This window comes from Trachemys scripta, chromosome 8 (assembly GCF_013100865.1).
Source record: "Trachemys scripta elegans isolate TJP31775 chromosome 8, CAS_Tse_1.0, whole genome shotgun sequence".
Taxonomy (NCBI): Eukaryota; Metazoa; Chordata; order Testudines; family Emydidae; genus Trachemys; species Trachemys scripta.
The window spans coordinates 4,337,782-4,353,092 of NC_048305.1; the positions used below are offsets into that span (position 1 = coordinate 4,337,782).

General features: G+C 43.7%; 1 protein-coding gene across 1 annotated transcript in view; it reads right to left on the minus strand.

The window, feature by feature from the left end:
• Positions 1 to 15,311, minus strand: part of GALNT10 (polypeptide N-acetylgalactosaminyltransferase 10) — a 125,007-nt gene that overhangs the window by 11,610 nt on the left and 98,086 nt on the right. Inside the window, exon 8 of the mRNA XM_034778555.1 lies at positions 4,766 to 4,873. Coding sequence (XP_034634446.1) covers positions 4,766 to 4,873 — 108 coding nt within the window. The remainder of the gene's footprint in view (positions 1 to 4,765; positions 4,874 to 15,311) is intronic.

Here is a 15,311-nt window from a genome sequence, read left to right on the forward strand (position 1 = left end):
AAAGCATCTTTTTACAGAATTCTCTCCTCTCCACTGTTAATTCTGTTATATACAAAACTAAGAGAAACTGAACATTGAGGCACAGTAAGTGGGAGACTATACACACTAGATGCAGTCCCTTCAGAACGTCCCCCACTGTTTGCTTCCTGTTAACAATACAGGTATCACAGGTTTGGCTCTGACCAAGTCACTTGAAAAAAACAACAATAGCAAAGCCTCTCATAGGCCAACTCGATTTCCATACTGGCTCTAAAATGGGACTCAAGTCTTCATTTGGGAGAAAAACTCAGATATATTGATAAAAGTATCAAGCAGGTAACTGCACACACTGAATTTTAGTTTCATTACATAACTAAACCAGCAATTTAATCATTTCAGTGCAAGTAGTTAGCGAGCATTAAATCCACAATGTAGCTATACCCAGCTTCTTGACTGCTGCCAAACACCCCCAGTACATCCAGCACAAAGCACCTGCTGTGTTGCCTAACATAGTGAGTACAATATGTCATTAGCTCCCTCACTGCTGCCTGGCAACATTAGGCACTCTCACTGGAATAAACTCGCTGGACTGCCGAGCACAAGTACACCTGACGTACCAATTTCAATGGAATACACAACTGGCAGCAATGCATTTGCCACGGAGGATTAGAAGCAAAACCAGCTAAGGTAATTGCAAGCAAGTGACATTCTTATCCAGCTCCAAATACAGTCCAACACCCTCCCTTCCTGAGGCGTCACTTTATGATCTGATTTGCCACCAACTAAATGTAAACCTTAGCCTAAATGTTCTCCAAGTCTGGTGATTCCAAGGTTTCCAGCAGGACACGCCCTCCTCCCCCTAATTCCCTCTGACATCCTGGAGGAGTTAACAAGGAATCGGAGGATTCTAACATTGCAGGGGAGATGAACAGAAGAACACTGCATCTCTCTCTGAGGTCATTACTTTAATACATTCCAAATATATCATTAGGGCACAGTCTCGTTCAAGTGAGATGTTCTGACCCTCTGATGTAGATATAGCCAGGTAGGAGCACTATTTCTTGGTTTAGTTTTGTATCTGTTGTTTCTATTATCTTTTCCCATCAGAGGGCGCTACTACCCTTTTTCAATTTACTTGGAAACCAGAGGTAGAAATCTGCAGCATATAGTGCTAAGGACGACAGGTTTCACTTTTACAAGCTGTACTAGCCAACAATCCATTACCCATCAAAAATCTCCCCTTTCCTTCCTCAGTTAGGGCTTCAACCTGACCATCCACTTTAATCTGCTCCTGAGAAACATTGTCCTGACCAATGAGATCTTTCTGTGCTTGATCTAATTCCAGATTCACTTCTGAGACATTAGACAGACATTCAGAAACTCCATTCATAGACAAACAGCTTTTTCCCCACCAGGTTAGAATCCCCCTCTCCCTGGCCACAGCAAAATGAGTTAAACACAGAAAACTGCTCAGAGTAATACAACATCATAGAGGGGTAGCTGTGTTAGTCTGTATCAGCAAAAACAACTAGGAGTCCTTGTGGCACCTGAGAGACAAACACATTTATTTGGGCGTAAGCTTTTGTGGGCTAGAACCCACTTCATCGGAAGGTGCCACAAGGCCTCCTCGTTGTTAGTGCTAAGGATATAATCTTCCTTCTTTCTCAACTACAATATTGAAGAAATTTGACTGGATAGGCCTTTCCTCTAACTTACTCTTCCAGTACAGTGTGAGGTATGAGGATGAAGGGGCTCTGTTTGTCTTTTACTATTAATTTAGGAAGTTTTAATAAATTTGCAAAAATTTGCCATGTAAATATCAAACACAAAACCAATCATTACAACATTGTTTGCAGTGTTGTAGCCGTGTTGGTGCCAGGATATTGGAGACACAAGGTGGGTGAGGTGATATCTTTTGTTGGATCAATTTCTGGGAGGAACGAGACAGAGTTAAAACACAGCTCTTCTTCAGGTCTGGGAAAGGTACAGACAAGTGTCAGAGCTAGATACAAGGTGACAAATTATTTAGCATAAGAGGGGAAAGTGATGCAGGAGACCATCTAAGAGGAAGTAGGCAATTAACACTTCTGTAGTCACAGGACAAAGGAGGTTAGTGAGTTACCGGACTGTTGTACTCATGAAACCAATATTTCTGATAGCATGATTTTATGAAGTCAAGTTCCCAGGCTCGTCTTTTGTAGGTGATGTCCTATGACAGAAGACGTGTTAATTGCCCACTTCCTCTTAAATGCATCCGAAGAAGTGGGCTGTAGTCCACGAAAGCTTATGCTCTAATAAATTTGTTAGTCTCTAAGGTGCCACAAGTACTCCTGTTCTTCTTTTTGCGGATACAGACTAACACGGCTGTTACTCTGAATCCTCTTAAATGGTCTCCTGAAACGTGTTTTACTCTTTAGTCTAAATAAACTGTAGTTAGCTGTGACACACTGAGTACCTTTCCCAGACCCGAAGAAGAGCTCTGTATAATTTCAAAAGCTTGTCTTTCACAAACAGAAGTTCCTCACACACCTGGTGGCTCTCATATCCTTGGACTAAGACGGCTACACCGCCACTGCAAAAAAACCTGCGTGTCAGCCACTTCCATGCAAGGGGGCCTAGTTACTATGATGGGTGCCCTAGAAATACCTCTTCTGCTTTCTTTCCGTTAGTAACACTAGTGCTCATGCTGTCCTGTCTCCTTACCTCAGTCACAGATCGTGCCTCTTGTGTTTATTCTGGTGATCACAAATTGCTGTGCTGGCTCAGTGGTTTGAGCATTGGCCAATCCTTGATGGGGCCATTTAGGGATCTGGGGCAAAAAAACCTGTCTGGGGATTGGTCTTGCTTTGAGCAGGGGGTTGGACCAGATGACCTCCTGAGGTCCCTTCGAACCCTGACATTCTATTTTCTCTCCAGAAGCATCAAACGTGAACACTTTCCCAATGTCCACAGCACGACACAGGTTGCATGTTTTACAATAAGTCCAAATACTCCGCAGTTGCCAGCTGCATGATAAGTGTCTGTGCTTCCCTCCTGCCACCCCGCCTCCTACGTTAGCAGCACGTTTCTGATTTACGTTTCACCGTTGGCCCCGCTGCAGGTGCTCAGCATAGGGCACAGCTGCAAAGGGGTTGCATCTGACAATGTGGCTAGTGTCATTGCTCAAATTAGCACTCATTGTGAGCCTTCGCTGCTTATTCTGAGCGTGTATTCAGGCAACTTTCCAGCAGCTCACATGTTTGCCCACAGTGAAACAGACCAGGCATTCTACTGCTTTCTCTTAAGTCAGCGCAGAATACTTAATTCTGGAGGGGCTCGGCTTTGGATAAAGGGCCGCCTCTTTCCCTTCTCCCAGTCCTTTGAAAGGCAGAGTTGATCTCCGTTTATCACCTAGCATTGGGGTCTCTATTCATCCCTGGCTACCAAATGAAGCCCGGATCAGGCGGCAAACTAGTTTCCTACCAAACACCAGCAGGAAGGTGGAAAACACCCCAAAAGGAGATACTGGACACGGCTGTTGTCGCTGTCAAATACTCCAGACGGGGGGAAGAGGCCCCACCGATAATGACTGCTGCAGGAGGGGACTGCTTTGTGCAGTCACAGACAATTCCAAATTTCTTTGTTATTTTAATCCCCTTTAGAGAACTAAGTTGCAGCTTTGGTGGTGGCTGATGCTCACAGTAAGTGGGACTGAGATCTACCCATTTGCTCTTTCCTATTGCTTCCTTTGCTCTTACCATCTTCCTCCTGTACAGAGAACTCCCTGATCTATCCAATGCTCCCTTTCCCTCCCACCTGCTTCAGACACAGCAACCCACTCTCCTCTCCACCCACTTGTCCCTTACTTTCCTATTCCCCTTGTAAATAAGTAGAAGGGTGGTTTGCTCAATGGGGCGATGTACTTCTCTGGTAGAGTGTCCTTGTTTGGTGAAGGTGTTTTTAAGTGGGTTGAAGTGTAAATCCTGGATTTTCTCAGTGGTATCTGAGTGTGTGAACCTGTAGCTGTATCTCCACTGCTTCAATGATCAATACTCTGCACAATACGCCCTTCAAGATTCATGCCTATCAAAACATGTGGTGCACTTCATCCAGTGCACTAAACACCCCAGTAACAACTATGTGGGTGAAACGAAGCAATCACTATGCGTGGGTGAATTCACACAGAAAAATGATAAACATCGTATTGCCCATGGGTGAATACTTTTCACAAAATGATCACACCATATCTGACCTCTCAGTCCTCATCCTCAAAGGAAACCTGCACACCACCTCCATAAAACGGGCCTAGGAGCTTATATTAATTATATTGGAATATAATAAGATCCCTTTATTTAAACAGAGTATTACCATATTATGGAGCGAGAACACCTATGACATGCTATGAGGCTGAAAGGTCTTTCTATCATTGAATCACCATCCTGTACCACACTGCCCAGAATGTCTCCTAAGCTATCATGACATTGAAATTTTACACAATGATAAAAGCATACTGTACCTTTTACTGGGACTGTATTGCCGACAGCCAGCCAAGCACACAGCCCCATAACTCCAAATGCCCTGAGAATTCTGGTCAAGATCCAGAGTAGCTTCTGGTTACCCTTGGAGGGGGCGGGGGAGAATGAATGTACCTTGCCCTAACAGAGGGACAAATTTGCTAAACCAGTACGTCTTTTTCCGTCTCTAAGCATGATACAAGCTAGGGAGAGCTGAGGCTTGTGGAGTACTCAACATGCCTGTCCCTGGGCCTCTGAAGTTGCAAAGGAAGGTTATTTAGAAAAACACTTACCCTCGCCAGACTGACTCCTGTTGGAACCTTGTAAGGAACGTATTTCCTGTAGATATGACCCACTCGGGAGCAAGGGATGTCCTCCATGCGACCCCCACACATCCACACCTGTAGGATGGCAGAGAGGGACAGAGACAATTGGAATTCACTTCAGTTGAAAAGCAAAACACTTTCAATATAGGAAAATTTACAGAAGCTTTGTACTTTACAGACTGATTCAAACCTGATTGCTGGCTGCTCACAGGGGGGCATCTTTCAGTTTAGCCAAAGGATTAGCATATTGGCTGTAGAGATGCTTTAGATCCTTGGCCATCAGGTGGGAAGAAGCTAAGGACTCTTTCTGAACAGCACAGCTCTGACAGATTATTTCCCAAATTAAGGTGGAATGGTGTATTATTGCACATAGGGATTAAAAATTGGATCCCCATGCCAAATCCTGTGCTCTGCGTCAGGCAAAAGTAACTTGGGGGGAGAACACTATAGGTCAGATCATGTGCTACACAAACACCCTTGATGGAATTATTCACAAGCCTGTCTAAGCTTCAAACCAGAAAATACTGGCTCCCATGCTTTTGTACTGTCGCTGGGTATCAGAGCAAAGTCTAGGTCTAGGAGATCAATGCTATGCTTTTAATGCAGACACACACTCCTAGCTTCTGCAGCCCTCCAATTAGTGGAAGTCCCTGTCTGGTGAAAACAATTACATTAAAAAAAAAAAAAAGTAAGAGAAAGTCAATGGAACAGAGCATTAGTTGCAGAATAATGACCTGATGCTTGATTAGTGTCAAGGTGAGGCCAAGAAGTTTATTTTCCATGCAGAGACATTGATTCTGTGCCAACATCCTTTAACATCTTTCTTTTATACCTAGATTAATGCGGATGTAATCTTTTTGCCTAAGTGAATGCAAGAGAGTGAATGCTGCTTTCTGTACCAGTGAGTAAATGCATTCCAGTAGGTTTAGGTGCTTCAGCCAATCAGAGAACATCTAATCTATAAAAGTTAAAAATAAGATATTGCACTTTTATTAGAGGACTGGCTTCCGACTCAGTTGGCTTTTTTTTTTTTTTTTTAATATAAAGTGCTTGTCTTAGCAAAGGAGGGGCAGACAAACATTGAACTCCCTGACGGAGGCTCCATTAGGTATATTCCTGGTTCCTACTGATCTTCAAACAGCTGCTTCTATTTTCTCTTGCTTTCATTTAGTAGGACACACTAGACATGGTCTTGCCCTTGATTTGATACCCAAATCCCACCTTAGTACCCAAAAGCTCTATATGTGAGATATATGTATGTGACGGTGTATCCCATAAGGCTTCATGGGAATATGCTTCTGAATGTATATATGATATAACTGGAATATGTTTTATGCTACATATGCCATGTAACATAGCTCTGTAATGGTTATGTTCTACTGAATACATTCCTCCTATTTGTATGCATGTATCGTTTTTGAACTTGAAGTTAGGAATATTGGCTGTATACTTGCATGATAACCTTAGTGAAGCATTTGGTCAGCTTCTTGAGAAAGGAATGTGCAAATTAACTGCCCAATCAAGAACCACGTAAGCCAACAATGAACTCGAAGACGCCAATCCATATCGGAGCTTTCCCAGGAATGTGGCTTGGCTGGTAAGAAACTCACTCATGCATTGACATGTGACTTGCCCATGTGACTCCAAAACTCCATCTTGGAGCTGGACTTTGCATAGGAGAGAGGAGGGGGTCTCCACCCACAAGAGAAAGTCTATTTAAGCCTGAAAGAGACCCCTCCATTTTGTCTTCAGCTGGCTAAAGAGATAGCCTCTCCACCCCCAAGGATACCCGAAAGAAACTTTAACTACAGGGGGTATGAATGATTGCTGGACCCAGACTAGCAGGGGACTAATCTGTAAAAGGAAGCTTACTGGAACTGGTGAGGTTTTATTTGTATTCAGTTTTCTTAGACAGACTTGCGTGTTTTATTTTATTTCACTTGGTAATTCACTTTGTTCTGTCTGCTATTACTTGGAACCACTTAAATCCTACTTTCTGTACTTAATAAAATCACTTTTTACTTATTAATTAACCCAGAGTATGTATTAATACGGGGGGGAGGGGGCAAATAGCTGTGCATCTCTATCAGTGTTATAGAGGGCAAACAACTTATGAGTTTACCCAGTATAAGCTTTATACAGGGTAAAATGGATTTATTTGGGGTTTGGACCCCATTGGGAGTTGGGCATCTGAGTGGTAAAGACAGGAACACTTCAAGTTTGCAGATGACACTAAACTAGGAGGCGTGGTAGATACACTAGAGGGTAGGGATCGGATACAGAGGGACCTAGACAAATTAGAGGATTGGGCAGAAAAAAACCTGATGAGGTTCAACAAGGACAAGTGCAGAGTCCTGCACTTAGGACGGAAGAATCCCATGCACTGCTACAGACTAGGGACCGAATGGCTAGGTAGCAGTTCTGCTGAAAAGGACCTAGGGGTCACAGTGGACGAGAAGCTGGATATGAGTCAACAGTGTGCTCTTGTTGCCAAGAAGGCTAACGGCATTTTGGGCTGTATAAGTAGGGGCATTGCCAGCAGATCGAGGAACGTGATCGTTCCCCTTTATTCGACATTGGTGAGGCCTCATCTGGAATACTGTGTCCAGTTTTGGGCTCCACACTACAAGAAGGATGTGGAAAAATTGGAAAGAGTCCAGCGGAGGGCAACAAAAATGATTAGGGGTCTGGAGCACATGACTTATGAGGAGAGGCTGAGAGAACTGGGACTGTTTAGTCTCCAGAAGAGAAGAATGAGGGGGGATTTGATAGCAGCCTTCAACTACCTGAAGGGGGGTTCCAAAGAGGATGGAGCTCGGCTGTTCTCAATGGTGGCAGATGACAGAACAAGGAGCAATGGTCTCAAGTTGCAGTGGGGGAGGTCCAGGTTGGATATCAGGAAAAACTATTTCACTAGGAGGGTGGTGAAACACTGGAATGCGTTACCTAGGGAGGTGGTGGAGTCTCCTTCCTTGGAGGTTTTTAAGGCCCGGCTTGACAAAGCCCTGGCTGGGATGATTTAGCTGGGAATTGGTCCTGCTTTGAGCAGGGGGTTGGACTAGATGACCTCTTGAGGTCCCTTCCAACTCTGATATTCTATGATTCTATAAGTTGCTAAGTCTGCAGCTTTGGGGCACATGGCTCAGACCCTGGGTCTGTGGTGGTGCAGACGGGCATGTCTGGCTCAGCAAGACAGGGTGCTGGAGTCCTGAGTTGGCAGGGAAAGCAGGGGCAGAAGTAGTCTTGGCACATCAGTTGGCAGTTCCCAAGGGGGTTTCTGTGATCCAACCCATCAATATATATTACAAGATGGTGACCCCGGGCCTGCAAACTAAGGCAGCATTATTGGTCCATGTCTTCATCATGGTTAATTTGGACTCCTGCAATTCACTGTACAATGAGTTTAGTCCACAGCTTCATGCAGAGAAGGCAATTCATTAACATTCTACGGATACAATATTAAATATTTAGAAAGGGAATGAAAGATTTGGCCAAGGCTGCTGCATAATTACTAGTTATAACACTAAAGTCCTTTGGAGTTTCATCTCTATCTACTGGCCCCATGCCATTTAATAATCATTGTCATTTCTTGTGTACAGCTTAATGAAGTTTCATCTCTTTATATTATCAGTTTCCTGAGACCAGAATTCCACTAACCCAGAATATTTTAATCAAATGTTTGTTGTTGTAAAGAATACAAAAAGGAATTTTGACTGAAACTCTGGTCTATGGATTTTTGTTCCTTTAGTATTTTTTTAATTACTGTTGTATCGTGAGAGGACAGGACAGTTACTGTAGATGAATAAAGTCGGTACTCCATTTAACTTTTGGAGTGCTTTCAGTTGTCCTTTCTACTGGTACTATTAGAGTGGTTTCCTTACTCTAACGCCTGTGCAATACAAGTTACATTAGTAGCAGGGTGCAGCAGTGGCTGGAATAGGATTTCACTACTTGGACATAATCAGAATTTCTATTGACCTAGGGACCAAGAATTCAGTATTATACAGTGATATTTTAAGCCCACAAAATGCAGCTCTGCTATGGGGTTCAGCAGCTCTGCAAGGCTTTTGGGACAGAAAGCAGGATTCAATGTATGGAACTTGGTTGGGAAGCACGGATGGCTGCAGGAGCAGCGAGAGAAACCTGGAGTTTAGGAGTTCCTAGTGCAGATAGTCTGTGTAGGAGGACTGCAGAGTCTTCTGAGCCAGGGAAAGCCTGCAGAGCTTTAGTGATCAATAAGGCTGAAGGTCCCACACTAAGGCTGAGAAATAACGGTACCTTGCTTCTACCTAAGGCACTACTCCTGTGGGAGGGCTACACCAGCTGTGCTCTTCCTCATCCCAGGGCATTAGCATTGTGTGCCGATAAAAGGACTGCCTGAACCCAAGTTTAAAACGTATAAGCAGTCTCTCCCACCCCCAGCAGCGTAGTCAAGGGTAAACTCAAGTAAATGAGTTTACCCACTTCTCATTAGGGAATATGGAATTTAATTTAGATTCGTTTACCCACTTCTTTTTTTAAACGACTACACCCGTTCCCTTCTCCTGCCTCATCATTCCATGCCCTACATTCACTCATCTCCTTTCCACTGCACAGCTCCTCCTGCCTCACCTTCACCACGTGTGGGAGATATGAAAGGGAAAAGGAAAAAAGAGCGAGAGAGCAAAGCACACGTGCCCTAGAGCCCCTTCTTCTCCTGCCTCCAAGACACAGTCATCCTTGGACTCCTAAAACAGGTCACCCACAACAACAGTAATGGACAGAAGACTGCATCCCATCTTGTCAGACACAGGTCTGGCCGTAGTGATCATGCACATGCCTGCCACATTAAATTGTTATAACACATCATACGTCTGGGTGAATCCACAGAATCTAAGGAACCTCCATTGGTTCAGCATACAGCTGCCACCGTATAACATGCAGACTGACAGGAGCACATCACTTTGGGGCTTGGATCCAGGCACTATCTGCCCATGAGCTACCAAGTCCTGGTCTTAATCTTCAAGACTCAGTGCACTGGGACCAAGCTATCCAAAGACACTCTTCCTCTCTGGGACCACAGACTCAGGCAGCGTGCAGTCAGTAGGAATAAGATCAGCTGCCCTGGAACACCCTTGCTAGATGAGCTAAGGTAGGCCACAGATTTACAATTTTTGGATAGCACGGATACTAGGGGGGTGAACAGGGTGTGAGAACCTACACAGACCAGAGAAATAGGCTTAGAGTGAACCTCCGTAGTCATTCCTAGCTCTTATACAGCACTTTTGACCAGTAGATCTCAAAGCACTTCACAAGGATGTGAAGTATCAGTATCATTGATGGAAGACGTCACCTGGCATCAGAGACGATTACAATCACAGTAGAAGACATCATTACAAAAGATCCCAAGAGGAGACAGACTATTAAGCCAAGTAAATTGCTGAAAGAACATGGAACACACAGATAGTAATTTCTACATCCACTTTTCTGACCATGATTTAAAATATTTGGCTGCCTACTGACTTCTGTGCAATTGCAGCACTCTGGGAATGAAGCTACAAGCTTGGTGAGTCCTACTGACGTACCACAAGGAGCTTTCAAATATATTCAGCTCAGCTTTTGGTGCCTTTTAAATATTTCCTCATTCTGTAAGTGACAATGTGGCACTCAAGAAGTACAAATCTAATTTTAAAGCATGCTTCCCATTCATTTTCATTGCTGCGTTGATGTGTTTTATTAGCAAGCTTCTTTGTGTGATGACAGAATTCATTACAGCCTGCATGAAGACAATTACCAGCTCTTATCTATAAAACTGGAGGAAAGGGGGAGGGAGGGAGGAGTGTGACAGGCATCAGCAAAACATGGCTAACAGAAAGAATTAGAAAGTTAGCATTGAAGGAAAAACATATATACGGTAATCAAGGATTTGTCAAGTAATAACTGCAGGACAAACAAATTCAAAATAGCGGTGTGCCAGCTGAGAGAATGGGTGAAATCAATTACCCATGTCAGGTGGTTTTAAGTAAGGCCTACAGTTAATCTGTATGAGACATAATACAACAGTAATAATACACCATTTTAAAATAAAGTGCTGAGTCAACTTTCCTTTTCTGTAAGGCAGGACCGTGTGCCTTCACAAGAACGTTTGTCATGATCTGTTGCCTTTTTCCATATTAAAAACAGAGCTGGGATGGTTCTGTGTTTATTCTGAGTGGAGTTGATATAATGTGGAACTTCCTATCTTCCCTGGCTACCATGACAGTAGATATCAAAGTTTCATTTTGATGAGATGAGCTTCAAGGGTCTAGTAGCCATCACTAAAGCTCCTTGAGGACTACATATAAAGGCAGTCAGGGGAGCTAGTAACTCATCTGGTGATCTAATCACATCTCTTTCCGGAGTAATGGAAATAAATATTCACAACTCCTGCAATCCTGGATCTTGAGGGAAGGTGGTTTGGAATCAGGAGAACTGGGGTCAAATCCTGGCCCCAATGAAGTCAATAGGAGTTTTGCAACTGACTTCAATGGGGCCAGAATTTCTCACCTAGGCAGATTAACTCTACAACAGGTAATATTATCCCAGTCTTCTCTGGCAGACTGTAATGCTTCATTCACTATCTGCAATTTAGAACTTCTGATGGAATGTGATAGAGAAACAAAGTAATATTTCACCCCTTCTCCACTATCCTCACGTGATGCTAGTACATTCGTGGTCTGCTGCTCCAAGTAGCAATGTCATACAAGTCTTTAGGAAAAAACAGCACTGTTAGAGTATAATTCCAAACTATCTGGATGTACAAAGTCTACAATTTCCAGAGAATATGCCGGAATGACCACATGCTGCCCCACGAGAACTGGGAAGCAGCAAAGGAATCAGCCAGATCTTGGAAAGAAAGCCAACCTTCTACTATCTACAAGGGGAATAGGAAAGTAAGGGACAAGTGGGTGGAGAGGAGAGTGGGTTGCTGTCTCTGAGGCAGGTGGGAGGGAAAGGGAGCACTGGATAGATCAGGGAGTTCTCTGTACAGGAGGAAGAAGGTAAGAGCAAAGGAAGCAATAGGAAAGAGCAAATGGGTAGATCTCAGTCCCACTTACTGTGAGCATCCGTCACCACCAAAGCTGCAACTTAGTTCTCTAAAGGGGATTAAGATAACAAAGAAATTTGGAATTGTCTGTGACTGCACAAAGCAGTCCCCTCCTGCAGCAGTCATTATCGGTGGGGCCCCTTCCCCCCGTCTGGAGTATTTGACAGAGCGACAACAGCCGTGTCCAGTATCTCCTTTTGGGGTGTTTTCCACCTTCCTGCTGGTGTTTGGTAGGAAACTAGTTTGCCTCCTGATCCGGGCTTCATTTGGTAGCCAGGGATGAATAGAGACCGCAATGCTAGGTGATAAACGGAGATCAACTCTGCCTTTCAAAGGAGTGGGAGAAGGGAAAGAGGCGGCCCTTTATCCAAAGCCGAGCCCCTCCAGAATTAAGTATTCTGCGCTGACTTAAGAGAAAGCAGTAGAATGCCTGGTCTGTTTCACTGTGGGCAAACATGTGAGCTGCTGGAGAGTTGCCTGAATACACGCTCAGAATAAGCAGCGAAGGCTCACAATGAGTGCTAATTTGAGCAATGACACTAGCCACATTGTCAGATGCAACCCCTTTGCAGCTGTGCCCTATGCTGAGCACCTGCAGCGGGGCCAACGGTGAAACGTTAATCAGAAACGTGCTGCTAACGTAGGAGGCGGGGTGGCAGGAGGGAAGCACAGACACTTATCATGCAGCTGGCAACTGCGGAGTATTTGGACTTATTGTAAAACATGCAACCTGTGTCGTGCTGTGGACATTGGGAAAGTGTTCACGTTTGATGCTTCTGGAGGAGGGCTTAAAGAAGCACAGCAATTTGTGATCACCAGAATAAACGCAAGAGGCACTATCTGACTGAGGTAAGGAGACAGGACAGCATGGGCATTAGAGTAGGGCCATATCTATACTAGCGAGGTTACAGGGGCATAGCTGTACCGTTGCAGCTGTTCGATCGCTTGGATAGCTGCTCTATGCAGCTGAGAGAGAGCTCTCCCACCGACAGCGCTGTTCACGTCGGCGCTTCTGTTCATGGAACTTATGACGCTTGGGTGTGTGGTTTTCTCACATTCCTGATGGCGACATAAATTATACAGACAAAAGTGGTAGTGTAGACATAGCCTTACTAACAAAAGGGAATCAGAAGAGGTATTTCTAGAGCCCTCATCATTGTAGTATCTAGGTTCCCTTGCATGGGAATGGCTGACACAGTGGGGTTACTGTATTATGCAAGTTGGTGCAAGGATACACATTCCTCTCATTGGTGGTGGGTGGAGGAGAAAAAATGAAGAACAGAAAACAGGAAGGGAGATTTTTTATTTATTTATTTATTTATTTAAACACTTTCCTCTTGGTTCCTACAGGAGGCTGACTATTGGGATAGACAGATGGCTCTTTGGCCTGTGTGTGGCAATTCCTGTTTGTTTTAAGGGATGGAGGAAATAACAGGAAAAGGAGGCCAGCTAGGAAGTCAGTGTGTGATGTTTCGACTGCAACCAGGGATCTGACTGGAATAAGGGGCAACTACTTCCTGCTATTTAGGATTTGTGTTTTTTTCACTACTTAAGAACAAAAATCCAGCCACCAGTTGCGTTTTTCACCAAACACAAGCACGAAAAAGGCCAGTGTCCACTCTCTTTTCCCGCATTCTACATCACTGGGTCCATGGGCCTGCTCTGCTATCTAGCACAACAAATAAACAAATCTGTTGAAATTATAAAAATAAAAAGTGTATTCTGCCGAGCCTAATAACAAATAAACCGAAGGTAGGTACCTTAGCTTTAAAATCAGGGTCTTAATTATTTGACAATGTCCCTTTTGCCAAGAAATTTCATAGCTTCAAAATTCTATCTGCATGTCTTCTTATTATGAACAAACCTTCTATTCTTGTAATTCCGGCACAATTATTAAATCAATGAGCCACAGATGAATGTATCAATTTATCTTAATTTCTGAAATACAGTGAGCCTCTTTCAGTTAAAACTTCATTTTCTGTCACAAAGAAAGAAAAAGAGGTCTTTGCTGAGATTAATTAGAGTAAATTTAGCCCTTCATAAATTACCCTCTGGACTGAAATAAAACACACTGCGTTTCAGAGAGAATAAGCAAACAGATGAATGAAGTAGTCTTGTTTCCTGTAGATCAAGCAGTGTGACTGTCTGCTGCGGCATGAGACACACAAAGGGACTGCATAGCCACTGTCATCGCTCTTGGAAACCAGCATTTTCAAAAGGGGACCAAGAGAAAGAAGATGAATACTGCCTATGCCCTCTCCTGCAGAGAATTACAATATTACACAATTTCATTACACAACACTGAAAGGGATAAATGGATCCAACTGTAATGGAATCTCCAAGGGGAGATTTTCCCCCCCTTCTCTAGTAGAGAAGACAAGAGACCTCCAATATGGTTTTATTACTTAACCTTTTGTAAATAAACAATGGGAGGACAATACCATTTATGGTGTGAAGTATCAGAGGGGTAGCCATGTTAGTCTGAATCTGTAAAAAGCAACAGAGGGTCCTGTGGCACCTTTAAGACTAACGGAAGTATTGGGAGCATAAGCTTTTGTGGGTAAGAACCTCACTTCTTCAGATGCAAGATAACTGCCAGATGAACAGAGTTTGACAGGTCTTTAAACAGCATAAAGTCGTGCAGATTGGTGAAGCTACTTGGTGAAAGAAACAAAGAAGATATGAACTGGAGTAGGGACTCTGGCTGTCTCAGCTGAACTGTGCATTGTTTCATGGTCATTGCTACAATCTGGTGGACCCATACTGACGCCAGGTAGTTTCTTTCAGTCACACCTAGGACTATAAAAATCAAAATGCTAATGCAATCTGTTAAAGGAAAATTGCAAATTAAACCACAACTGAGTTAAACGCAGATATGGGGTTGAATTCCCTCTAGGGCGTAAAGGGGCATTCTGTATAGAAATACATTTTAACTAACTTTTAAAAATTCATTCCCTCTGTTTATGAACTCCACTGCCACTTCCAGTTTCACTGAAGAGATCTCAGGATGCATCATTTCATGGCACCACAGATAACAGGAGTCTCATTGGTCGCAATGACACCACTTTTGCTCAACAAATTCATGCACCACAGAGACCTGTGTCTTGGACTCAGGCAATCAGCAGTGGTTAGCAGAACCTTCCCCAAGCCAGGTGAGTCATCACCATCAGCCACTTAGTTTTCCTAACGTTTGGGGCTTATGAGAAATGAGAGCGGTCTTAGTCTAGCTCTTAGCAGTCAGGACTGGTTGGTTAGAGACTAAACCATTCTCAACTCTGGCTTCTCTAATTCAGGACTGAAACCACCAACTGGTAAGTGTGGAGATGTCTGCATAGCCACTGCCCATACTGTGCCTGTTCTGTGAAAAGAAGACTTCATTCATCAGAGTCTACAGATCCAACATTTTTAATGAGTTCTACATTGAGAAAACAAAATGAAGCCAGAGTT